The sequence below is a fragment of the Ceratotherium simum genome, chromosome 23 (assembly GCF_057802395.1).
Source record: "Ceratotherium simum simum isolate JZ-2026a chromosome 23, ASM5780239v1, whole genome shotgun sequence".
Classification (NCBI taxonomy): Eukaryota; Metazoa; Chordata; class Mammalia; order Perissodactyla; family Rhinocerotidae; genus Ceratotherium; species Ceratotherium simum.
Genome location: NC_141922.1, coordinates 31,253,029 through 31,278,381, shown reverse-complemented (window position 1 = coordinate 31,278,381; position 25,353 = coordinate 31,253,029). Strand labels below are relative to the sequence as shown.

General features: G+C 39.5%; 1 protein-coding gene and 1 long non-coding RNA gene across 5 annotated transcripts in view; one reads left to right on the top strand and one right to left on the bottom strand.

Moving 5' to 3' along the window:
- The window catches only part of LOC147913997 (uncharacterized), a 174,604-nt gene extending 161,862 nt beyond the window's left edge, over positions 1 to 12,742 (top strand). For both annotated transcript variants that reach the window (XR_015555970.1, XR_015555969.1), the window contains 2 exons: positions 12,274 to 12,420; positions 12,533 to 12,742. This is a non-coding gene — a long non-coding RNA (uncharacterized LOC147913997). The remainder of the gene's footprint in view (positions 1 to 12,273; positions 12,421 to 12,532) is intronic.
- Positions 12,743 to 14,295: 1,553 nt separating this feature from the next.
- On the bottom strand, positions 14,296 to 22,951 carry TMEM74 (transmembrane protein 74). 3 transcript variants are annotated; one of them, XM_087447543.1, is made up of 3 exons: positions 22,850 to 22,937; positions 20,791 to 20,832; positions 14,296 to 20,605 (listed from the first exon to the last, which is right to left on the bottom strand). In XM_087447543.1, the coding sequence occupies exon 3, from the start codon at positions 20,438 to 20,440 to the stop codon at positions 19,520 to 19,522; it is 921 nt and encodes a 306-aa protein (XP_087303669.1). In that variant the 5' UTR covers positions 20,441 to 20,605; positions 20,791 to 20,832; positions 22,850 to 22,937; the 3' UTR covers positions 14,296 to 19,519. The 3 variants fall into 3 exon arrangements, with proteins under 3 accessions (XP_087303669.1, XP_087303668.1, XP_014643605.1); XM_087447542.1 differs by having other exon boundaries at positions 14,296 to 20,832; positions 22,850 to 22,951; XM_014788119.2 differs by lacking the exon at positions 20,791 to 20,832.
- Positions 22,952 to 25,353: the final 2,402 nt, after the last annotated feature.

The following is a 25,353-nucleotide window of genomic DNA, read 5'->3' as shown; positions in this document are numbered from 1 at the left end:
CCATCCTATTGGAGGATATTTTAACAGCTTCTAAACAGATCCTCTTATTCTTTTCCAAGACCTGGAAACTGATAGTCTCACATCCAAGGTCTTTGTTGACAGAAGCCACAGGCAAAAGAATGTTACCCTCTTCCTATTTCCCTATGTATCCAAACTATACGCAGCCCAAAAGCTCTTCCAGAGGAATAACTAGCTTCTTTCTTCTCTATCTAGTCCTTACATGAGGACATTCATAACATCAACCAAACCTTCCAAAAGTTAGGCAATTCTTTTATGAAATATATTTTAAGGGTTTATTCCAAAAAAAATATAAAAATAAATTTCACTTCCAAAATGATTAGTCAATCACTGTTTCCATCAGATCACAACACAAAACAGATCTAGCCAAAGGGGTTGGTACCTGTCTGTATGGCTTTTTGGAAGATAAGCCAATAAGGAATCCTTCTCTACCTAATGCAATGCCTCCTACACTTCTATCCCTCTTTTCAGACGCTCTCGTGAGTATTTAGGGATTTTGAATTCAGCCCTGTGGGTAGAACCTACCTTGACATCCATCAACGACCTGAATGATAGCATTTGTCTTCCCACCAGAGTCGACCTTCAGGTCTCAGCCCCAGTGTCACTTCCTTATATACACTTCCTTCCCCGTGATGCACTCTCATATCTCTCTGTCCTTTTCCTTTGTTTTATTTATCATCAATTGTAACTATTTTCATATGTGATAATTTGATTCATATTTGACTCCTTCACTAGATTAAAACTCCTTGAGGTTAGGTAGCTTCTGGTTTGGTTTTTCTTACCTTTATATTCTATTGACTAGCAAAATTCCTACAAGATAGTAGTCAGTCAGTAAAAAATTATTGAACGAATGCAAGAATCCATAAGAATAAATTTCCTCTGAATTGTTTTATTTTGCCCTACCACAGTCTTTCAGATAGTTCCTGGTCTTCACCTAATCCATGTTTCTCATGGAATGAAACTATCCCATGCATCTGGCTGAATCCTCCCACTGATAAGTCTAAGAAACCAACCCTTTTCCGAATCGTAACACTCCCATATGTTATCCCTCAAATCAGCCCAGATAAAGTAGGTGTTCTGAGTCAGCCACAGCTAACACAAATCCCAAGCCTTTAAAGATAAAGAGGTATGGGCCGGCCCCTTGGCTTAGCGGTTAAGTGCTCGCGTTCCGCTACTGGCGGCCCGGGTTCGGATCCCAGGCGTGCACTGACGCACCGCTTCTCCGGCCATGCTGAGGCCACGTCCCACATACAGCAACTAGAAGGATGTGCAGCTATGACATACAACTATCTACTGGGGCTTTGGGGGAAAAAAAAAATAAATAAAATCTTTAAAAAAAAATAAAGATAAAGAGCTGCATTTTAGATAATTCTGAAAAATGTTAACTGTGCTTCTAAAGCACTAAAAATCCTCTCCTGGAATGTAGCTTATAAATACAAATCTAGGCAGGAGATGGTTTGCATAGTATTAGAATGTTTTAAATAAAATAAACTCCAATATTCACTACTTTTGGAGATTTTAGAAATAATATAAAAGGAACAATAGACCATTGACATTTGAATTTGGTATCTGTGGTTTAGATTACTTGGGGATGACCATGAAGGTCACCAGAAAGTATTCATTTCTAACTTGAGTAAGAATGTCTACCCTTACGGTGTTTTGAGGAATAAATAAATATATACCAACATCTAGCACTCAAAGCAGATGTGCAAGGCACTCCTCTAGTAAAAGCTCAAATTCTCTGACCAATATCTTTATATCAACTAATGAAATCTGCATCTGAATTCTTGCATCTGCATTCTTGAATGGGAAATTATAATGATCTCCAGAGTAATCCCACAGGCAGGTATAGGTTAATTGACTATTTGCACAGTCTCAGAATTAAACAATAATTCTTGCCCCTAGTAATATTATAGGTTTCTGATTATTTAAATATTCTTTCATGCCCACAGTTGAACATGACAGTATTTAGGAAAAGAAAGTGGAAGAGTGATTGAAAAGGCACTTAGGGGGAAAGCAGCTGGTGAGACATGAATTTTACCTACTTTTTTCCTTTTCCTTTTTGTATCACCTCTGGAAGGTGGAAGGTGTGAGAATAAATGAGTCTTCAGAAACTGCCCTTTCTACACCTAGAGGGAAAATATGATAGCATTTTATGGGATATCCCATTTCTCTCTTCCTCCACAACACAACCAAGATAAAGGAGAGGATGTCTAAATGTCAGGTTAAGTCTGGGTGACATGGCAAATCACTGCAAGCGATGAGAGAAGAAAGACCAATTCAGCAGTACAGATGGCATCTACAAGCCACAGAGCTTTTTTGGAATTTCAATAGACTTGACATTTTCTATAATCAAGACAAGACAAAACAAAAATGACACAAATTAAAACTCCCAAATATTTAGCCTGACTAAAAAATACACTACTACTTTCCTAGAGTGATGAAGGGAAGGTAAGGATTAAACAAGGAGAGAAGAAAGTTCTGGTTATGACAGATGAACAGGAGAATAGAGGTTGAACAAAAAAGTGAATTCCTAGATGCCATATACATTTTTTCCTATTCTGAAGTAGGGCTTGCTTTGAGTGTAAGATGAAGGGACTTCCTATCCCTTCTGTATGCAGGATAAAGTTGATTTAAAACAAAAGGTCACGTGGCTGCCTCATCCTGCTGAGGCCATTCAAAGAGACAGAACATTTCTCTATGCTGTGATTGCTCTTTGGGCTTAGCTGGTGGAGGTCATGTCTGAACGGTGACAGAGGGAACACGAGCTTGAATTGCTGCTGGAGGGATAGTGCCCCTTCTTCCAGCTCATTCTCATTCTGCTTTGATCTCTGCTTCCAATTTACTGGCTGCTAAAAAACCTTGTATCTGACCTTTAAAGACGTTCTGCACTCTGCTAGGCACCTGTAAGAATAAGATTAGTCCCAGTTTTGCCTGAGATAAACTCACTGCCTCATGTTCTCCAGCTGCGGAAAATCCATAAGAACTCAATCAAGCTGAGTTTATCAGTCTTCATCCACCTGCTATATCATATTTTTAGGGCTCTGATATGTCTGGGTATTCCAGTTTCTTCCTCTTCAGTTTTAATCATATCAAGTCAACGTGGTTATGATTTCCAGGTACACAACTTCAACATATTCTCTCATGCTTGATTTGCCTGTGTTTGGAATTAGGTCTAAGAGTTGAAGATTGTGTAGTGTACAGTTGCTGTTCCTACACTAACGTTGCCCTTGACACTCAACTCCAGGTTTGAAGTGGAGATCAGAACTTAGCCAATCCTGAGAACAGAGGTTCCGCTCTGACAAGTCTGCCTAACCTGTGGTACTCTCTTCTCCAGCTATCAGTGATACTGCAATTTTAAGTCAGTCTTCCTAAGAGCCCTCATTATCCGGGACTTTAAGAGCTGGGTGACCCCTCATAAACAACGCAACCTAGCTAAGGTCTTAGCAGTTTGGAATTATGTATTATTTATTTTTTTTAGCAGACTAGGGCACAAAATAGAAAAATCTAGCAGAGGGAATAGAGATGATAAATGGGAAAGAATGGACTTGGTTTTAGAAAGTCAATTTCTCATGTCCAATGTTATGGGAGTCTTTCTTAGCTAGTTTTCCAGTAAAAAAGTTTGATAAACATATAAGTAGCCCAGCCAGAACAATTTCATTTCACACTGTCATTCGACTTTTGACCCAATATGGTATATATAAGAAAATATTTCTTAGAAACCTGGTCCAGTTTGCAGTTAAGACCCACCTGGAAGGGCCCTATTAATACAGGTATAGAACGCCTGCAAGATGCTGTGCTTCAATTTGAGAGCCTTCTGAGCCTTCACTAGGATCCATCTACAGGCCATCTCAGGCAGTATTTAAATACCACGATTAGAAAGGGTTCTACTATGAAACATCATTCATAGGAAAACATTGTTTCCTTAAAAGCCATTTCTTCATAGACAGCCTCTTGTATCAAAACAGAAAATACCTTATTAAACTCATTCATTATTGTAAATGATAGTCTTTACTTTACCACTAAGAAAAGCCCACGATTTCTTAAATTCTTCACAATCCCTAGAGGTAGAGCTTTTAAACATATTGACCCTCTATATTTCTACCCTAAGTTCTGACATTTGATATACAATAACTGAAATGGGGTATCCTCTTCTAAAGTGCTCCTAGCATTTGGACCAAATCTTCTTTTGGGGGAGCTTCTCTCTCTATGAAATTTATTTTGGAAGAGTTTGTAAGAACCAGCTTGTTTGTTCCATATCAGAGTATTAGGAAAAGCAGCAAGCACATTGGCAGATTATTTTCAGTATCATTAGCATAATCTAAATAACAATGAAAACATTTGCATTTACTGGCATTCCCTAATATTTAAGTAGGCAACACTAAATGACCTTATCCAGCAGGATTCTAAAAGAGATAATGTTTGAAGGTGCCCAGTGAAAGCAGTAATGAAAAATAACTTTATTATTATTATTTTTTATTATTAATTATTGGGTTATTTTATTTGGATCTTGTACGCTCTTCAGGATGTTTGGCCAAAGTAACAAATTATAAACATAAACCTTCTAAGTTTTCAAGCTAAAATCATATTCTCCACTCTTTATGGTATGAAAATTTGCTGATTGAACAAATTCAAAATAATTTTCCAAGTTACAGGGACATTTGCAAGGTCCCTAGTGGCTCCCATTCACGGAGACAGGGTAAGAACTTCCATATGGGTCACCATAAAAAGGAACCTCTGAAATTTTCACAACAGAATTTCAACTCTTCTCCTAAAGGTCTGACACCTGAAGCATTTGAAATTTACTTTCATCCACACACAAAATATCAACAATCTAAGCATTCATCAGAGAATTCAACAACAAAGATCAGAGATTTAACAATTTTGTCAGAAGCTTCCTTGAAAAATCCAATATTTGAGAGTTAGAGAAGCATGTTAACTTTCCAATCCTCAAGAGAATTCTGCTCCATTCCTTAATTAAGTTATCAGAAAGCAACGTGGGCTGTAGTAGCTTATTTTCTGAAAAAGTATTCTCCCTTTGGCCTTAATAATATGTCCTTAGTTTTTAATGTATTTCATATATATATTTAATAATGTATTAATATATTGGAAGCATCCATTTGAAGAACATTTCTGTACTTTGGTAAAACTATTTTCCCGGATGTTACTCATTGTCTTTTATATAAAGATCCACATGATAAATTCTTTTTAGAATTTTGTGCCAGGAGGTGTTTCTCTCTCTAAATCAATATCTAGACTTTCTCTTCATCAATACTTTGTAACTATGATCCAATATTCTTCAGTCTCTTTTTTATTTTGTTTAATAGAAACCTCAAGGTTAACTTAAACTTTTATTGTGGTTATTGACTAATTTCAGGTATCTAGTTTATATTCTCTTTTCTTCCTTCTGATTGATTTCAAATTATCTTTTTTATTGTTAAGCTTTGGTTTAATGTCATAAATTGCATCAATCTTCTTTGAAATAGATGAGATATAAGTATAGTGACCATATATCCTGGATTTTCTAGGGACATTTTGATTTCAGGTGGCTTTATTCTTTTATTTAAAGATGATTAATTAAAATCTAACAGTATACTTCCACATTCTTATATTTGTAAAATTTTTCATGAAAATAAATTCACTGACCATTGAAAATTTGAAAGACCCTGGGCCCCAATTTGAGGTTGAGAGAATATTGTCACACAGCTTTATATCATAACCCAACCTCATTCCAGTACTCCAGACCCATATTTCCATTGACCATCAGATATCTTCACCTGGTTGTCCCTCACATACCTCAAACTCAGCATATCTTTTCTGCCAAACCTAGCGCTTTTTCCTATGTTTTCATACCTTGGTTAGTGACAAATTATTCTAAGCAATTTCTCTCACTGCCCTCACCCCATTCAAATCAATCATCAGTTTTATTGTTTGATCTTTGAAATGCCTAATTTATTACCTCTTCTCAGTTTCTTCCTTCACTCTTCTAGTTCGTCATTTCTCCTTGACCCTTTCCTATTGCTTCCCAACTGCCCTTACCCACTTTCCAATCTGATCTCTACCCCATCATCTGAGGTTTTTTTTCTAAAACTGAATTTCTAAAATTTCAATAGTTCCTCCATTATCTATAGAATAAAGTTCAACTTACATAACAATGACATATAGTTGTCTCCTACCCCAATTCTACCATTTATCCCTCTAACACAAGTGTTTGCAGCATTCACGCTTCATCTATCTCCACTTCCTTGCCCTACCCCCATCACAACTCTTTTCAAGGACCACCTTCCTCCAGTAGGTTTGGGAGAAATTAAAGGTGAGTCAGTGCATACCAGAGCCTGCTTTTCTGCTACTGCCAGCAACTACCTGCTGCTCTTAGATGTGGTTCAAACCTTCACCTGCTTCCCTAAAGATCATGAAGTTCTGGAATGACCATCCCCCTCAAGTGCTAGTGCCTCCACCACGTGGGCTGCAGTGGAGGGGTAATGCCAAGGGGCCTGCCCTTCTCTTCTATACTCCATCCTTAAAATCCCCATGGCTCCACCAGTAAGAGGCTGTTATATACGGCTGACTTGCATGAAAGGTTTGAAGACATTGAGAGAGAACATACAGAATAATTAGGAATAGGGAACAGCTTAATATTAAATATGTAACATCACTGATCTTCAAACTCTTCAGACATCTTTGCAAACCAGAATTTTTCAACAAGTAGACTTTTCCTTCTGAAGCTTCTAACCACTTTCTTGGGCCCTCTCCCTCTGCTCTTTTCTCCCTCTGTCCTTCTCTTTCCTCCCTCGCCACCTATGCCCAACCCTCAAGTTCCTCATTATTATTATATAGACTAGTTTTACCTTCCATTCACTCTCCCCTAGGAGGAGGAAGTTCAATCTGTGAGTAAACAGCTACAAAGTGGGCCCACTGTTATAAAATGGGAATATTCCTTTTTTAAAACGAATATGTTTTAGCATAGTGAGAAAATAAACTAGTAATTTTTCTACTAAACTGTTTTCCTATTGCAATTGGATAGAAGTCAACAATAAAAACAACTTCTCAGAATAATTATAGGTCTCTTAGCAAATTAGAATATTTTTTATTGTTCAATAGATAATATTTCTTTTTCCTCTGACGTATATTCTGACACAAAACTTAAACTCATAAAAGCCTCAAAAGAAGAGGAAGGAAAACTGATCAAGTACAGTTCAGCACAAATAATGCCATCTAGCTACCAAATAAATTATTCATGGCAGCTATTTATATGATGTAATTCCTCTACTTACCTGACAATATGCTGACAAGTTCTTCTATATTTTCCTCAGTCGACTTATTGAAGTCTGACAAGAAAGCTAAGAGAACAGTGGACTCTCTCTCTCTTCTTAGAAAATATTTAGATTATGTTTGTTATTCTAAGATGTAGACAAAAAATATTAAATTATTATATTTACAGGAAGGAGAGTCTCGTCTATGTGGCTCCTTTAAAGGATGAGAATATAATGTAATTAGGGGACAACAAACTGGGTCATCCAACTCTGCTGTATTATTTCATGAACCACTGAATCATAGGCCTGGCAGGGACCTTGAGAGTCCCCTTCCTACTCTCAGCAAGAAGACATTCCTAACGCCAGACGACCACTGATGCCATTTTTATGGCCCACTGAGAAGGTCCCAGATTTTGCCTTATTAACTCACTCCAGTGTAATAATCCTGGGTATCAGAATAGTCTTCCCGATGGATAACTAAATTCTTCATGTTGCTTTCTTATCTTCTTAGATTAGCCCAGGGAGGTCGAGATAATTAATTCATAATTTGTTATTTTCTCCAATTAAAAATTATTTTATTTTGTTTTCTGGTTTCAAAAGTTTTTCACAGTCTTTTGAATGGGCTCAAATCCTTCTTCCACAACTTACTAGCTGTGTGACCTTGGGGAAATTTTTGAACCACACTGTGCCTCAGTTTCATCATCAATAAAGTTGAGGTAACAATGGTACCTACCTCATAGAGTTCTTATGAGGATAAAATTAAATGAGTTAATATTTGTAAATCCCTTGAATCAATGTTAGCATATAGTAAGTTTTACAAAAATGTTCATTAAAAAGTTAAAAGAACATTTATAAAATAAAAGGGAAAGAAAAATTTAGAAAGTACAACAAAAGGAACAAATTACTAATAACCCCACTCTAGAGATAACTGTACATTTTAATGTTTCCTTCTTATCTTATGTATATATAAATCACATATATGGCACATAATTGGAATGATGCTATCTTTGAGAACAGGTCTGTATCATAAACTTCTTCACTTAATGAGCTTTTCTCATTATGAGCATTTCTCCATATCCTTAAAAATCTTTGAAAATTATGTTTAGTGGTTTTACAGCAATCCATTTTATGGACCTATCTCATTTCAGCAACCCCCTTATTGTTGAGCTATGAGATTGTTTGCAGCATTTCACTCTTTTATATAATACAGTAAATAAACTTTTATCCGTCTATTTGAATATCTCTATTTCATGTTTCCTTAAAGTGGGATACTGGGACAAAGGATATTTTGAAGATTCCAGATACATAGCATTAATTTGTGTTCCAGAAAGAAATGTATTAATTATGCTCCCAGGAGGTAATGTATGAGATAGCATCTTTCATGGCAACAGTAAATATTACTTTTAAAAAGGAAAAAATATTCCCAATTTGATGATACAAATTATATCAGTTTAATATTTTAATTTGAATGTTTTGATTCCTGGTAAGAGTGAATGATTCTGCATATCAACTATTAAGAACTAGTGACTTTTTATTAAGTAATGCCTTAACCTTTGACTCTGCAAGTGGAATTCATTGTTCTTCTATATTTTCCCTTGTGTTGTGGTTTCTAACTTTAATCCACTTCGTGACTCTCCTCTAGAGGGTTTTTCCTTCCTTGGGTTCTTTTCTTATCCTGGAAATCAGGATAAGAGGCTTCTTTAGTATTGGGGCCAAACTACTTGTTTTTGGCATAATGGGAGAATTCATCATGTTCTTATTTATGCAAGTCGCGAACAATCATCAAGTGGCTGGTATAAATTAGTATTGATCTAGGTACTACAGAGATAAGAGAGGGTCCTTGCCCTCCCAGTGTTTAAAGTCTAATTGGAAAGAAAAACTTAATGCCTGAAATAATTAGTGATCAATATAAGGCAGTTTACACTGAGTGAATTGTGAAATACAGATCCTAAGTGCTATGGTCATTTAAAGAAGAGAGATCAATGATGATGTGAGTAATCACCAGTGAGGTTGGTCTTGGCAGAGGGAAGAACAGGCAGTTCAGGTGAAAAGAACTACAGAAGTAAATGGCAGCCTAGTATAGATACAAAGAGCATGGATTTTTGTGTCAGACCTGGGTGGGAAGTCTCAGCTCCACCACTTACTAGCTTAAGTGTTAAGACTTAAGAAAGTGTTAACCAGTTAACCTCTGGGTTGAATGTGAAGACCTCAAGCTGTCTCTTTTTCTGTGCTGACTAAATATTGATAACCAGAGTGATCTTGGAAGTCACGTGTGGAAGATGACAGAGCTTCCATCAGCCTAGGTTCCTGAATAACTGTGGAGCAAAACAGCCCCCCTAACCTAAGCTGATAGAGGATTTGACATCTTCAATGTGGCTTCAGAGTTCTCCTTGAGAAGTGTATTAGTCAGTGTTCTCCAGAGAAATAGAACCAATAGGAGATAGAAAGATAAACAGAAATAGATATAGATATTTAAAAACAGACTTGTTATGAGGGATTGGCTCATGCAATTATAGAGGCTGAAAAGTCTTACAATCTGCCGACTGCAAACTATACCATTAGAAAAGCTAATGGTATAGTTCCAGTCCAAACCCAAAGGTCTGAGAACCAGGGAAGCCCATGGTATAAGTCTCAGTCCAAGTCTGAAGACCCCAGAACCAGGAATGCCAATGTCAGAGGGCAGGAGAAGATGGACATCCCAGCTTAAGGAGAGAGGCAATTTGCCCCTCCTTTACCTTTTTGTTCTATTCAGGTCCTCAACGGACTGGATGCTGCCCTCCCACATTGGTGAGGGCGATCTTCTTTATTCAGTCTCCCCATTCAAAAGCTAATCTCTTCTAGAAACATCCTTACAGACACATCCAGAAATAATGTTTTACCAACTATCTGGGCATCACTTAGTCCAATCAAGTTGACACATAAAATTAACCATCAGCTTCATCCAGTCAACAGGTTGGGGAGAGAAGCGAATAAAGGTATGCAGGTTTCTTAACTACTCCAGCCAGGGAGTGACACACATCACTTTGCTCACACTCCATTGGTGCAAATTAGTGATTTGGCTCCACCTAAATGAAGGGGGAGCTGGGAAGTGTAGTCCCTAATCGGGCTACTGCTCTCTAGCGACAACTCCATACAAAGGAAATGTGGCATGATTTGTGGTGGGTCTGCCATGGTCTGTCCTTTCTCCTTACATACAGAGCATACTCAACTCCCAAGGAGGATGACTCAAAGATCCATCCAGATATTGCCTCCAGTTCCAAGCCCAAGACCTCCAGGAGGAGCACAGTCTTCTTCATATGTCTGGATGTCTTTTTGGAATCTAGAAAACTATCAACTAACAAGACAAGTTATACCTCACCTATGATATAAAATGACAGAACGGGGCCATGATAAGCACAAGACATCCTGGATCCACTGAAATGCTGAAACTCTGTCAGGCAGTCCTTATTCAGCCCTTCTGTCCCAGGAGTGGGTAAATTCCTTGACTAGGCTCTGTGCTGTTTTCTGGAAGAAACTCACTTGTACATTCTTCCCCAAGACCCCTGTTCAAGTCTCTAGGAATTTCTTCCTGGTCTTTTATTCTGCATCACCACATCTAAACTGGATAGTCAGGAGTATGCCCTCCTTGGGGCCTATACAAATTTTCAGGCCTGCTTCCTACTAGTAACAGTCAAAGGCTTCTTTGGCAATGAAATGCCTTCAGAAACTTAGGCTTCTGTGCTACTTGCTCCCATCAGTTTCACGTGCAATAACCATACTCGAAATTTTCGTGCTTCCAGCCTGATTTCTTTCTTTGTTTCTTGATCCCTGGCTTCTCTTTCTCAGCTTAATGATGGCTCTTTTGAGATTGTCCAAAACAGCTCTGCCCTTAATATGATCTTTGATATAAGGCTGCGTCGTTAACAAACCTTTATCTCTCAGAGTCTCTCTTAGCTTCATCTATTACTGTTTGGGTCGAGCAACAGTCTCTTCCAATCCCCTTTCATTCTGTTTGCAACCTGGGAATCCTTTCCTGAGCTCATCATTCGTATAAGGTATGATTTAAGGCAGGTCCTGGCTTTGCCCTTTTCCTTCTCTGGTGCCCCTGTTTCCCTGCTATGGATCCATTTAGCAGCAGGGGGCATTGCTGACTATGCCATTTAAGCATCAAGGGAAAATGAATTCAACTTTTAGCAATTGTCCTTATTGTCATCTGTATTCCAGAGCAGTTAATTGTGCTAATTTGGTAGAATGTAGGCAAGGTTAAATAAAATTCAGAGATAAATTTGATATAAGCACACGAACTCTCCGGTCTGGATAAATGGCAGTGAAGGAGAACAGCCTTTTGCCAGAGTGCTCACTGAATAGAATCTTTGAAGTTTTAACACTATGAATGTAAAGAAAAAAAAAACAAAGATTTTCAACCAAGTAAAAGGGTTTTGTTGGACTTTTTCTATGATGAAACTCTTCTATTCAAAAGATAACTGAGTTTTCTGTCACATAGCATGCTGATGATTGGAGCTATGGTCTGGAGGATTCGAGGTCTGGAGGATTATGATACAAGATATTAGCACATCGTACCTCACAATTAAACAAAAGACAGTTTTCCGGGTTGATTTTTCTGTCTCATGAAGGAAAATAAAATTTTCTTTCTTGGACATATCTGTGATGGTGGAAATAAGAGACCTCCAAATTAAGTTTCCACATAGATGGTGATGTTGATGATGAAGAAGGAGGAGAAGAGATGGGAGAAAGAAGAGGAGGAGGAGGTGGTGGAAAAGGAGATTATTTTTGATCATCACGATGGCCCAATTCAGTTATTTGTCAGCCAGTACTTAACATGAACATAGCTCCCAAGTGCTTCTAAAACCCAGGTTCTGCTGTTACAAAGCAGCCCACTTAAGATAATAGTGGATCTAATGATGGAATATCAGACAGGATTCTCTCTCAGCCTTGTCTCATTTATCTCATTTAAGTTTAATCAGAGTCCTGCAAAGCAAACAGTATTATCCCTATTTTACAGATGAAGAAACTGTGGCTCAGATGACTTGACAAGAGTAGAGGAGCAGGCAGCCATTCAAACCTTCCCTGGTTCTGAAGCCTTTCTTATACCATGTGTTGTGAAGATTAAGCAAGACACTGTACATGAAAGCAGAATGCCTGGCACATGGTAAGCACTCAAATATGACTTTCTCTCCATCTTTGGATTCCTTACTGGAGACTACATAAATCCTATGAGAACTATCGTGCACGCAGGAAGAATAACTGTATTTTCTTTTCAGCTCCAAGGAGAAGTGTCAGCACAGGCCTGTCTGAACCTCAGTGGGTGCAGTGAGTAGGATAGCTGCAAGTTTTGATGGGTTTAATTTGGTTTTATGTTTTGAGAAACAGCTATAATATCTAAAAGCAAAATATTGGTATGATTTCCTTATAGAAAGAGTTTCTTATTTCTCAAATCCCATGACTGTCATTTTATTTTGTAAAATGATAAATACAAAATAAAACAGCTAGTATAAATTGATTTTCTTTGCAAGAAGAGTAATATTCCTTCTAACCTAGAATAAATGAGTTTTTAGTGAAGCAGTCCTAGATTTCAGTCCTCTCTCCACTACTTATTAGCTGTGTAACTGTGGCTGTCATCAAATATTCTTGAGTTTCAGATTTTCATTTTTAAAATGCAGATAAGGGGGAGGTGACCATCGCAGAAAAATAAATAAATAAAGTAATACTTGTCTGGCAGGAATGTTGTCAGAATTAAATGACTAAGGTATAAATTGAACAATACATGGTAAGGACTCAAGAACGTAATTCCTCTTGCCCATGAGCTGAAAGCACTGGTATTGGCTTTAAAATTGAATGTCCTAATTTTTACTATAAAATAATACAACAGAAATCATATAGGTAATCTTAAGGTAAATTGTGATCATTTCCCTATTTAAGTATTTTTAATAAAGAAGTATTAAATCGTGCTTTCTCTGGAGCATTTTTAGAATAATTTTTTTTGCCCTCAATATAAAAGTATCAAAAATAAATTGATCAAGTGGTCATTAGAGAATGTAAGAATTTTTATGTTCATTGACACATAATGGGCTTTAATAATACGAAGACCTTAGAAATTATGGCGGTTATTAGTGTCACCTGCCAGACAGTGCTAACTCCCCCATTTTGGGGCACATGTTGGAAGTGCATTTCCTGGCGTGAGTGAAACTTTGTAACTAGTCCTGGCTAACAAGTTGTGAGGATGTGCAGGGCCTGTTCCAACCCTTTCAGACTCTTTTTCCCTTGACAACCAGCACAATTTGAACACGTAACTGCATCAGACTGGGTCCCTGAGAGCCTCCCTGCTGACCTCTAAGGGTCATATCAAGAGACTGGAATTGTCAGCATGGTATAGCTCATTCTGAATGACTGGAGGTGGTTAACCAAAAAAATAGTCTTCTAGCAAAAATATATATATGAAAAAAAACCCCACTAGATTTTCCTCCTTTATAGTAGATAAGAATCTTGATCCAATTTTTGTTTTAAATAAGTGGAGCCTCACTTCAAATTGCCCCTTTAGAATTCTCAACCTTGACAGCAATTATACATAAGATGGATAAAATTCCGCTTAATAATATAAATTATGATGCATCCCTCAAATGAAAATGGAGATCAAAATTAGATTAAGAGAAGTTTAAGAGCAGGGACATAAGCTGATTTGGTATTTGTTTCTCACCTAAAAGCTTTCTAGATTTTTAGATAAGTGTTTTTAAAAATATCTATTCATCTATTTTTTTTTCCACATCGTGCAATTCACACTCTAAGTTCAATACTGAGTAATTTAGAGAAACTCAAATAGCTTTGACTATTTCATATACGGTAAAAAAATTAAGGCATAGTTTACATTATTCAATGATATGGTAGCAAGAAGAATATTATACATGAATCGGGGGTAAATATTACTTTTAATTTTGGGGTGCAGATAATTTCAAATATAATTTAAAAAGACCAAATCAGCATCACAGTTTTAGTTAACTTAAATAAAATTTAACAAATACAATAAAACATCTTAATAAATAGTTTTATTTTAAAATGATATGACACACTTGTTATTAACATATAAGGGATCAAATGTCCTAAGAAAAGCCCATAACTTTAATAACTGCCCTTTTAGAATATCAAAAAACACATAATCAACATCAAATTATTTGTCTTGTTTGGCAAGAAAAGTAATATTAAAAGCACAATGAGAAGCACAAAGTAAAACCTCTCAACTATATAGTCATAACCCATCTTTGCTTTCTCGTACATTTGTTCAGAGCCTGGCTAGGAAGCACGAAGATAGCAGTGGGAAAATAAGAATGGCTGCTCCTGAAAAACAAGAGAGTTACTAAAACTTGGAGCAAAGGAAAATACTGTCTGCTGCCCATATTTCTCTGAAATAAAATAATGATTCATGGTAAAATAATTTCTAAATATGCCACACTCTTATGAGCCTGAAATTGAGAGGTTAAAAAAATAAATAAAATGTTTGTGGGATTGCTGAACAACCAATACAGATCTATATAATTATGGCATCTCCTCTGAGGTTGATTCCAAATTCTTCATTCATGATCTATGAAAGACTTCCCTTGTCCTTGAAGTCAACGTTAAGGCATGCCAAGTTTCCTATAAGAAAATTACTCTAACAATAACTTTGGGTATTACGGTTCTATAATTATAAAATATTCTCCTAATACGTACATAGACTTGAGTGTACATACACTTGCACACTAACAAACATAAACCACAGGTACACTCTTAAGTTTAAGCCACAGATTTTTGCAATCAATTTTAAGTATTTAAAATAACACCTTACTTTTTACAGTGTCAGTGCGCAAGTCAGGTAAATTATTTCCCAGCCCATAAAAGTTGGAAGGAGAGAATATTATAGAATGCTACGAACCATAAAATGATATGGCTTAAATCAGCTGAAAGACAATGATATGTTAATTCTTTCTTATGAACTCTTTTATACTGATAAAAGCCAGTGAGACTTCATTATAATTCTTTTCATTCTAGTCATTCTTTGTGCCCAATTCTGGGAAAGGTTAAACTCCATTTCAGAGAACTGTAAGGATCTGTCTTATTCCTTTGTGACAGTGGAATCTAGCTGGTGGTATTAAACCTTACTGAACAGGTGAACTATGGATAAAGGTTGTGAATCTCTTTTGTCAGACCACATTTTTGTAGTAGCAGTAATTGCTGCGATGGAATCTGATCTTCAGATTGAAAAACTTTTTCCTAATAGATAAATAGAAATTTTTTCTTCATCTTTAGATGATTAATCCAGGTAAGGTTCTGCATGTGCCTGTCATGGCACATGTGAAAGATGAAGGCTGAAATGTTCAAATGCTCTTGCCTAGAATTTTTGCCTGTCACAAAGAACTGAAAAAACATAGAACCCCTTGGGTTCAGATCCTTAATTCCTGGTATTCAACTGGCATGGTGCTCACTCACACACTTATCCTTCCCTGCCAGGGGCAAAGGGAAGGCACAAATGAATTTGGCAGGGCAGTCTGTTTGTCATAATTTGCACCTTGAAGGACATGTGCCAGCACTGGTCCAACTGGGTCCTAAAACAAATAAGCATGAGGGATGGACTCGTACTTTAAGCAGACAGCAAAGCATGTGATATTGATATCAAGGCAAGTATCTAGGTAGTATAGAATCAAGCGGCAGAGCAGTCACGGGGGTAAAAGCACCCAGAGCCACCAAGAACTGCACGGTTCCAAGCAGTTCTGTACTCCTCTAAACTATAAATCGGCTATGAAATGGGGAGCCTGGAGAAAATATTTTTCTTATGAGAGGGCCAGTACATCATATTACATGGTCTGCTTCAGGAGCTCCAAATGGCTGGGAAGGACACACAGCATTGCAAAGAAAATGCTTCAGCTCTGCCACAAACAGTTTAAGGTGCCCTAACAAGGAACAGTTTATTAAAAACTGTCCATTAGCAGTGTATATTCCAGTAGCAATGGAGAAAGGCAGCTTTCTTTCTGATACTTACCCCTTTGGGCCATACTGAACAGCTCAGCTGAACAATGAGCTGCCTTCTCTTATGATTAGGAAGGCGACTCTGAGTTTAGTTTTCTAAAACCTAGTAAATAAAGACCTAAACTATGGCCTCTGAAAAAAGAGTTTTGCTTCTCCAGGTCTAGCAGTAAGAACTCTCATAGATAACAACCAGCCCCAGGTTAAAGAGAGAGATGTAAGGTCACAAATCTCCATGAAGAATCCAAGACCAACACCATAGCTATCGTCTGTTCAATGTCTGTAACATTTATCACCTGACCTTGCCAAAGTAATTCTCAATAAATATATTTAGAGCCACAACCCCTCTCTGTCAGATTGGAAACAAAGGGTCTAAAGTTCAGGGTTTTTTGTCGTCTGTGCTACCATGATCTTAAATTCAAGTAATTTTCGTCTTGAATTCAGGCACTGACAGGATGGGGACTAGGGCTGCACAACAGAATACCAGGGAAAAGTTGGTTAAGGCAGTTATCCGAATTACATCAACATAGCGCTAAAGGACATTTCCAGAGGATTTTCTGAATTGGTTCTTTTTGGTGTAATGGTGGGCCTTAAAAGAGATCTGCCCTATATATGAGCAGATTTAAATAATGTTGTTGAAAGTAAGCATTTACTTACTACATTTCAATTTTAAAATTTTAAGGAAGGAAAAGAAGAAATATATTCTGATTTGTTAGGTCTTTTTTCCCCCTGAATATTTTATACTTTCTTTTCCTAATTGGGATAAGTAGATACATATATATTGGAAGATGTATATATATATATCTGTATAGATGTATATATATATATATCTGTATAGATGTATATATATATCCTTTAGATCACATCAGAACTATATATAATTTGGTACCACTGCAAGATTCATTAAACGCTTCTGAATGAACATCTTTGGCTTTTTCTCCTTTATCATCAGTTTAACAGAATTGAAAAAATTTCCTAACACTTGATTCTCAAATTTGTCTGCCTTTATAAGCTGAAAATCGGGCCGCACATTAATTCAGTTTAGCCTGCAATGTGGCAATTAATCCTGTTTCACCAATAAACGAAAACAAAACTCAACTGATCTCCCTCAGCTAATCCTTCTATGTATAAGCATGTATTTTTTAAAACAACACATAGCTTAGGCCTATTCAGTCAGCCAAGAAGATCATTTCCCTATTGCCTCAACATCATCCAAAGTGGGTCCTCAAGCCAGCAAGAACCTGACAATTGATAAACCTTCAGAATATGAAATTTGTACCGCTGGTAAGCTGGCCTCAACACAAACCATGACAGAGAATCACAGTAAAACAAAAAGTTTGCTCAAAAAGCACAAAGAACCAGCAAGAGAAAACAAAAATCATGTTTATATTGTCCCAATTATTTCCGAATCAATAATAGTCTGTGACATAGGGTAAGGTAATTAAGTTACATCTAGCTTCCTCTGATGCCCATATAATTTCTCATTTTTACTTACTAATTCTTTCACATACCTGTCCTCTCTATTTTTAGTATCCTCTGATCCTCCTTTCTGCATTTCATCTTAACCCTTAGTAACACAGTGTACCTAACTTATCAAATCGATCTCTGACACCAGCAAGACCTCACTCACATAAATATCCTGACTCACACACTCCGCCAGCCAGTCACCCACGTATTCCACAGTCCTCAATAACAACGAAAACTTCAGACGTTAGAATTAGGCTTTAGAATCTACAAAGAAATCACCTTCTTACTTCCCCATCCCTGCCCTCCCACCCCAATTTCCAGCTCCGGTCCTCTTGAAGAATGACCCCACTGATCCTGGTAACACAGAAATGGAAGTTAAAACCACTCTTGCAGTGGGAGGTTGGAAACACCTCAAGGAGTAGTTGCAAAATGCAAGATATTTCTGATATTCCCCCCCACCTTCCTGAACCATAACTGTATGGAGACAGTGTGTTAGTGAGGATGCTGGGTGTGTGTTTTGCAAAGTTGTGACTACTTTGCTCATCATGCCTCTCATCAAGCAAGTTTGAACTTCATGAGGCAAGATCTCCCAGTTACTAAGGGCCTGGATATAATGTGCGCAGAATGATGCCTAGACCATCGTTAGGGGGAGCTGAGTCCTGGTGAGGAGTGCAGTGCCCACTGAATCAGTGAGCTTAACCTTTCTCTGTTTTCTCATTTTAATTTTTTGGCTGTGGGCTTCAGGACTGCTGCCATCCTGGGGCAATGGCTTGTTGCTTGGCCTAGAGCAAGTGACACCTGCTTGTGGGCACAGTCCCCAAGAGTCTAGCTGCAATTGCACTGGAGGTTTTCTCCAAACGACAACAACAAAGCGTCACCTGGGAACGAGCCTGAGCCAGTCATGACTCAGACCTGCCTAGACGTTTAAGTGTCTGGAATTATATTAAAAATGTCTTACACTTTGCCTCTCTGGTGTGAGAACCAAGAAAGACTTCAAGAGCATAAGTAACCATATGATGGCTAAACCACAAACAGAAAATGAAATTTATATCAGCAACTAATTTTACTTCATCTAGAAAATGGGCATGCGACACTGGCTAATATCTGGCATCGCCATTCCAGGTTAAATTCAGACTGGTCTTATAATGATTTACATAATTTTCTTTTACTAGAAAGTTTATTCTAATGACTTAGTTACCACTTCTGAGTGCAGGAATAATTTTAACTATAACAAATGTATTTATACATTTTTTTCCCTTAATAGTCAACATCCTCAAGCTTCAAAATGTTTAAACTCAAAACCCTTAGCCAAATTACAGGAAGAAAAAATTTAGCAAGAAAATGAATAAGCACTTTTGAGAATTAAATATAAGCCTTATTATGTGATTAGTGCTTCAGTTCTTTTTCAAAAAATAGGTTACTAATTGATCCTACTGTGTGTTGGACCTCCTAGTATCCAAAGAATAATATCCCATATGGTGTAAAAGAAACCATTTGTACACTGGGTCATTAGATCTATTTTGCTATAAAGTAGAAGCTGGGGGCCAATACAGATTAATTAGTCTCAGCTCTTTAGAAGGACAAGCGTCACTGGTTGTGTCTTAATGCATCTTATGGCTTTTTTTCTAAATAAAAAGCAGAGAGAGAACAAAAACACTCACTGGCTGTTAGTTGGGGAAATAAACTTTTCTTCCCAGGCAAATAAACTGCACTATTAATTTTAAGAAATATGTTGGATTTTTTTTCATACAAAATGCCAAGGCAGACTCTCAAGGAGTTCACAACCAGAATTAACTCTGTACAGCGAGAGCATCTTCCTCTACCAAGGATAGTTCCAGGGTGTTTTCATTAGCACTGGTTTTCATCCTGAAGTTGAAAGAACCATAGAGTTTTGCAGACTCTTTGGAAGAGGCAAACCTGTTGCGACGATAGAGCTCCCCCTTCCACATAGACATCATTAGCAAACAAGACAGAACGACCCCCCCCAGTGTGAGCAGGCAGAGTCCAGCAATCACACAGCGGTCCAGGTGAGCCCCTAGCCTCGCGCTCTCCTTCTCCAGGCGTTCCATCTCCCGGGCAGCCACAGTGTTGGGATCCACAGTCACTTCCCGTGGGACAATGTAAGAGATGATCACCAGCAAGATGCCAGTGACTAAGAACAAGATGGCGCTGATGAAACCATAGTCTACTGACTTCCCCGAAGATGTGGCTTCTGAACTTGTATCATCTTCATCTTCGGATATTAAGGATATGGCAGCCTCATGGGACCACTCATTTGGATTTCCCCAGCCAAGGTCTCCAGAGTGATTATTCCCTTTTGCTGAAGGGGAGCTCCGGTTCCTCTGCTCCAAGTTGACATTCTCGTCCACGTAAGTAAAAGAAGTTTCTAATTCCTGGCTGCAGCAGTTGCATACTTTCCGTTCTGCTGTTATCTGGTTGTTCCCTGAGTTGTTGAGAGGTCCTGGTGGCAAGGAGTCTGGCTGAATGACACTGTCTTGCAGAGGGGAGGCGGGGGATGCTAGAGAAGAGCTAAGCTTAGACCTTTCCATCTGGGCTGATCTTGGTGTCGAGGTACAGTGTCTCTGCCAGCAGAGAGCAGCTCTGGTGGCAGCGGCATCTGCCTGGTCACCAGGAGGCCCTCCTGAACTCCAGTCCGCAGCATCACACAGGGCTGCCTGGCTGCTCTCCTTAGCAAGATAGTGGAGCTCCATCGGAGCTAGTCAGACATCCCCCAGCAGCTTCTGGAAATTCTGCCAATAGCAACACAGTTAGATGAGAACCTCACAGGAGCTAAGGCTGCTCTACCAGGAGTACTGCTCCTGAGGCCCGCATCTCCTCTGCAGCCACACTTGTTGACACTTCAGCCCTGGTTCCTCCTAAAAGGGGTAAAAGAAAGGAGAGGATACCTAGTGGCAGGAAAGTGTGAAAGGGCAAATTCTGATTTATCACAGGGATTAACACTGGGAAACTTAGGTCAGGGGAGAAAAGGAGACTGGAGGAAGTGGCAGTGTCTCTGAAGAAAGCATTGCCGTCACCAAGCCAAATTTATCCAAGGACTCACACATTTCTGTGACAGGATCCCTCAAATGAGAAGGCAAGTTTCCTGTATAGAGACACAAATGAGAAAGGTAGGACCTTTTTTAGCAGAGCTGCTGATTTTCTGGAGAACCTGGGGAAGCACAGACTTCTCAACAATTCGGGTATAATTATAAGTGTTTACATTCTCTTTAGTTCAAAACACATTCTAATACAGATTAGCTTTAGAGCATCACCATGGGTGAACAAATATGTCCCTATCAGCAGGGCTCTACTGGAGTAGGGGCTCAGAATTTTGACTGGGTAGCTCTGAAGTGGGTGAAAGATGGCCGGCTCACTCAGCCACGGCTCCTAACCTTACACCTCATAAATCCAGTGACCCCAGTCACAGCCCTGCATTTACAAGAGCCTATGTTTGTGCCTTGTGCTTCCATTCCCAGCCATGCCCGTGCTGCTACATGAGGGCAGCCTGTTCTGGACCGGGAAGTATGTAGACAACACGTCTCACTGTGTAATCCCTGAAAATACGCAGTCCTCCACAGACACAGCTGCCTGCCCCAGTACAGGTCCGCTACTCCCTGGGTCTGAGTGGGTCTGAGTTCCTCTCCCTCTGCACGCTTTGCTAACAAACGTGCACAGGAAATTGACCACCATAAGTTTTTACAAACCCAGTCTAGAAGTAAAGTGACAATAAAAGACAAATTATAAACCTACAGGGTCACAGTTCTGTTGGGGCAAATAGGTGAGAAGCTATTTCCAAAGTTACCTCTGGAACTCTGTATGCCCGACGTGCCCTCACTCCCACCCTTCTGGGATAGAACTTTGGGTTGAGCAGAAAAAAATGTGCCCATCTTTCTCTGCCTCTGCCATCTTTCTGAGGAATAAAAATTCACTTTCCACCATTAGCAAGTACAGCAGTTTCAAGCAACGGCCCCTTTTATTTTGCTTCCAAGTCCAGGGCAAGAACTGATTTAACCCATGGCTTGGGAACTCATTATGCTTCAAAATCCACAGCTCCAACAGCTGGTAACCCATACAGAAGCAACCACAGGTAAGGCGCACCTAAGGTCTACGTGGCAACTCACTTAAAATATGGGAAGGGGAATCCACATGTTTTCTGCTCTACATTAGAGTTTGTTTTAAAAACAAAAAACACTTCTATTATCGAAGTTTCTCTGCAGCTAAAACAGGAAGAAAAAAAAAAAAACACCAAGTGCCAGAAAACCACAACTGAACCAGAGCTTTCCTTTAGCAAGTGGACAGACCTCCACTGCAGGATCCCTCAGTGAACGAAGCGATGGTAACGGGTTTGATCAATTACTGAAATGAGAAATCATCTCGCAGATTCCTCAGACATTAGGCGCTCTAACCTTTGGCACAATTAACTCATCATATTGGACTACTTTGGATAAAACCGGCAGAGTCCCTTATGGGACTTCTAATTTATAACAAAGAGGGAGAGAAATCTCCACTTAATTCCCTTCTCCTGCTTTTCTCTCTCTTTAAAGAAATGAGCGACTCTGCTTGTTCCATAGGAGATACACTAGCTGCACAGTAGATTTCCTTTGCAGCTCCGCAATCCGGGGCTTCCATCCTCAGTGGAGAATGGATAATCCCCGGGGACTACCTAAAGGCTCTTTCCTTCCGTCCCCTGCTTCTCTTCTCTCTGGTTTGTTTAAGAGCGCGGTTAATGAAATTGCACCTCAAAGCGAGGAGACTGCACTTTCCCTCGTCAGTCTGCCATCAATTAAGAGCATTAATATTTGCATTGGAACTAAGTGTCACGGGCGAGGCTGGTCTAGGGGAGGCGACCTCGGGATCCGTCCTGCGCGTGCTGTGCTGGGAGGGCGCGCCGCAAACGCCGGGCAGCGGGGCCCCCCGCGCGATCAATCAATCCATTCCGGGTGAACTCCGCGCCCCCCGCCCCCCAAGGCAACGCGGAGTCGGGCTGCGTTCGCCGAATACCCCGAGGCAAGGCAGACACCTTGGGCAGGGAGTGGGGACGCGCTCCCCTGCTCCGCAAGACTCCCGGGGTCTCTCCTTCGCCCAAGCGCCTCCTCTCCCTCCCACTCTCCGCCACTTACCTCCTGCCTTGGCCACCCAGTGCGGCTGGAGCACTGCGCGCTCGCCCCTGCGCGGCTTCTCGGGAAAGTCCCCCGATCACCAGCCGCGGCACTTGTAGGCTCTGCGCGCCGCTGGGCTCCGCGGGGTGGGCAGCGCCTGCTGTGCCGGCTGGGCGGGGCGGGGCGGGGCACTCCCGCTTGCTGAGCATCCCGGGAGATGTAGTCCAGGGGCGGCCTCTCTGCCTCTCTCCTGTTTATGTTCTCTCTGACGCCTCCTCGCTTTTGCCCTTCCTGAAGACGAGTTCCTGCTACACCTCCATACTCTTGCCTGGCGCTTTAGAAGAAAGCGCTGGCTCCTAAACTCAGAGTTGAGTGCCCCCGCCTCAGATGTGGCCACAAGATTATGGGGGAAGGAGTGTGTGCTTAGTTCCAATTGTGTGCCAGGTAATATGCATATTTTATCTTATTTAATAGTTGGAACAAATCTTCCAAGTAGATTTTATTAATGCTCATTTTACAGATGAGGAAAGAGGCTCAGAGGAATTAAATGCCTCATCCAAGGTTACAAAGACAATAAATAGTAGCTAATAAATTGTACTGTATCCAGGAATTTGCTTCCAAAGTCATTGCCTTCCCCACAAAATGAGGAGAAATGTGACTATTGAGGATAAGGGTTATCCTGTTCCCCTATGCAGCCCCTGTGCCTAACAGTGTCTGGTATCTGTTGAATTATGAATAATAATGACCCAAAATAACAATTAACATAAATAGCACTTATTATTGCCAGGATCTCTTCTAATCATTTTAGATACATTAACTTATTTCATGGTCACAATTAATTTTTAAAGTTCTGTAAAAATTCTTATTTTTACAGAAGAGGAAACTGAGTTAAAAAGAAGCTGAGTAGTTTGTCCAAAGTCATACAGCTAGTACCCAGCAGAGGTGGGGCATGAACCCCCAGATGTTCTAAGCATTATGCAAATTGCATGAATGGAAGAAAGACCAGAAGACAAGAAGAGAAAGGGTTAGGAATAAAATAAACCTGGAAGTTGAAGCTGAGTTATGACTCCCAGGATAGGACAAAGTAACTTCTTTGGGTCACCATCCTCTTTGTAACCATAGTGGACTACGCAGCCAACAGCCAAGGGGAATGTGTGGTTTGTGGATCATCTCCAAGGTTTCAGCATCTCCTTTGGGGTGATTGTAGGGTTATTGATTGTTTCCATCTAAAAGGGACAAAAGAAGGGTTCTAACTTTTATAACATTTTGCTGCTTGTGAGTAGCTCACATGAATTCTGTGATTGCTTGCTTTCAAGTGATACATCCATCTCCAACGATTTGGTTGGTTTCCCTTTATATTGATAGAATCCATAGTCTCATAGTTCCAGCGATTTCACAATCCAGCCCCTTTAAAATCTTTTTTCTCCATGACTCGTTTTTCTAGCCAGGTAGGCCCATTTGTTGATAAATATGACATATGTGTTATGGTTTCTTCTCCTTTGCTCATTTCACTGTTCTCCAGTGAGAGTATCCTTCCTCCATTCCCCTATTCCCTCCATCCTTCAAGGACTTTCTCAGCAAGCCACATTTGCAGGGGTGCATTCTGTTCTTTGTACTGTATATTTAAAAGGAAACACGAAAACGCCACAGGGCGTCTAGAAGAGAGCAACTAAGAAGTTGAAGAAACTTGAACTCACATTGAATAAGAAGACACTGAAGGAACTTGGGATATTTAGCCAGAGGAGGAGACTGAGAGAAAACAAAAACTAGCTTTAAAAAACTTGAAGTTTGTAAAACAGAGGAGGAATTCTATATCATGATTAAAAAGGGTGAAAACAGAACCAATGACAATAATAGTCTTTATTCATCCTAATGTGTTATCACCTTGATTCTTATATCAACTCCGTAAGGGAGCCAGTATTATTGTGCCCATTTTACGATGTAGAAATTACGGATTGAAAAGGTATAGTCTCTTTCTCAAGGTATGAGAACTAATAACTGGCAGAGCCAAGATTCTAACTTGGGTCTGTCTGATACCAGAACCCGGATCTTTTTGCCACTACGCTCTACTGAGCAATGTTTCACAATCATTTTCACAGCAGAGCATACATAAGAGGTGATAATATTTATCGCACTGTGATAAACACAAGAGGTTTATAAACCTCAGCACTCTGGTGCTGTGGCTACGTCAGGCCCTACAGGACAGCTAGGAGGGCCAAGTTAAAAATAAGCCAGCACATCTGCAATACACTGGAGCACCTAAGGATGACGGACACAGGGACAGGGAAGCTCTGGATGGCACCATCAGATTTTATAAGGAGGCTGATTTGGGGCTGAGTATAAGGAAGAACGTTCTAAGAACTTGAAATAGGATGTCTCATGAAAGTGAATTCTGTATTACGGGAGAGGATAAAAAAAGAAGAGCCATTCATTAGTGATGTCGTAGAAGGGATTCATCTAGTTGGATTAGAGGACCTCTATGGTTTCCCTGCTGAAATGATTCTAAGGTACATCTCTTTCATGAA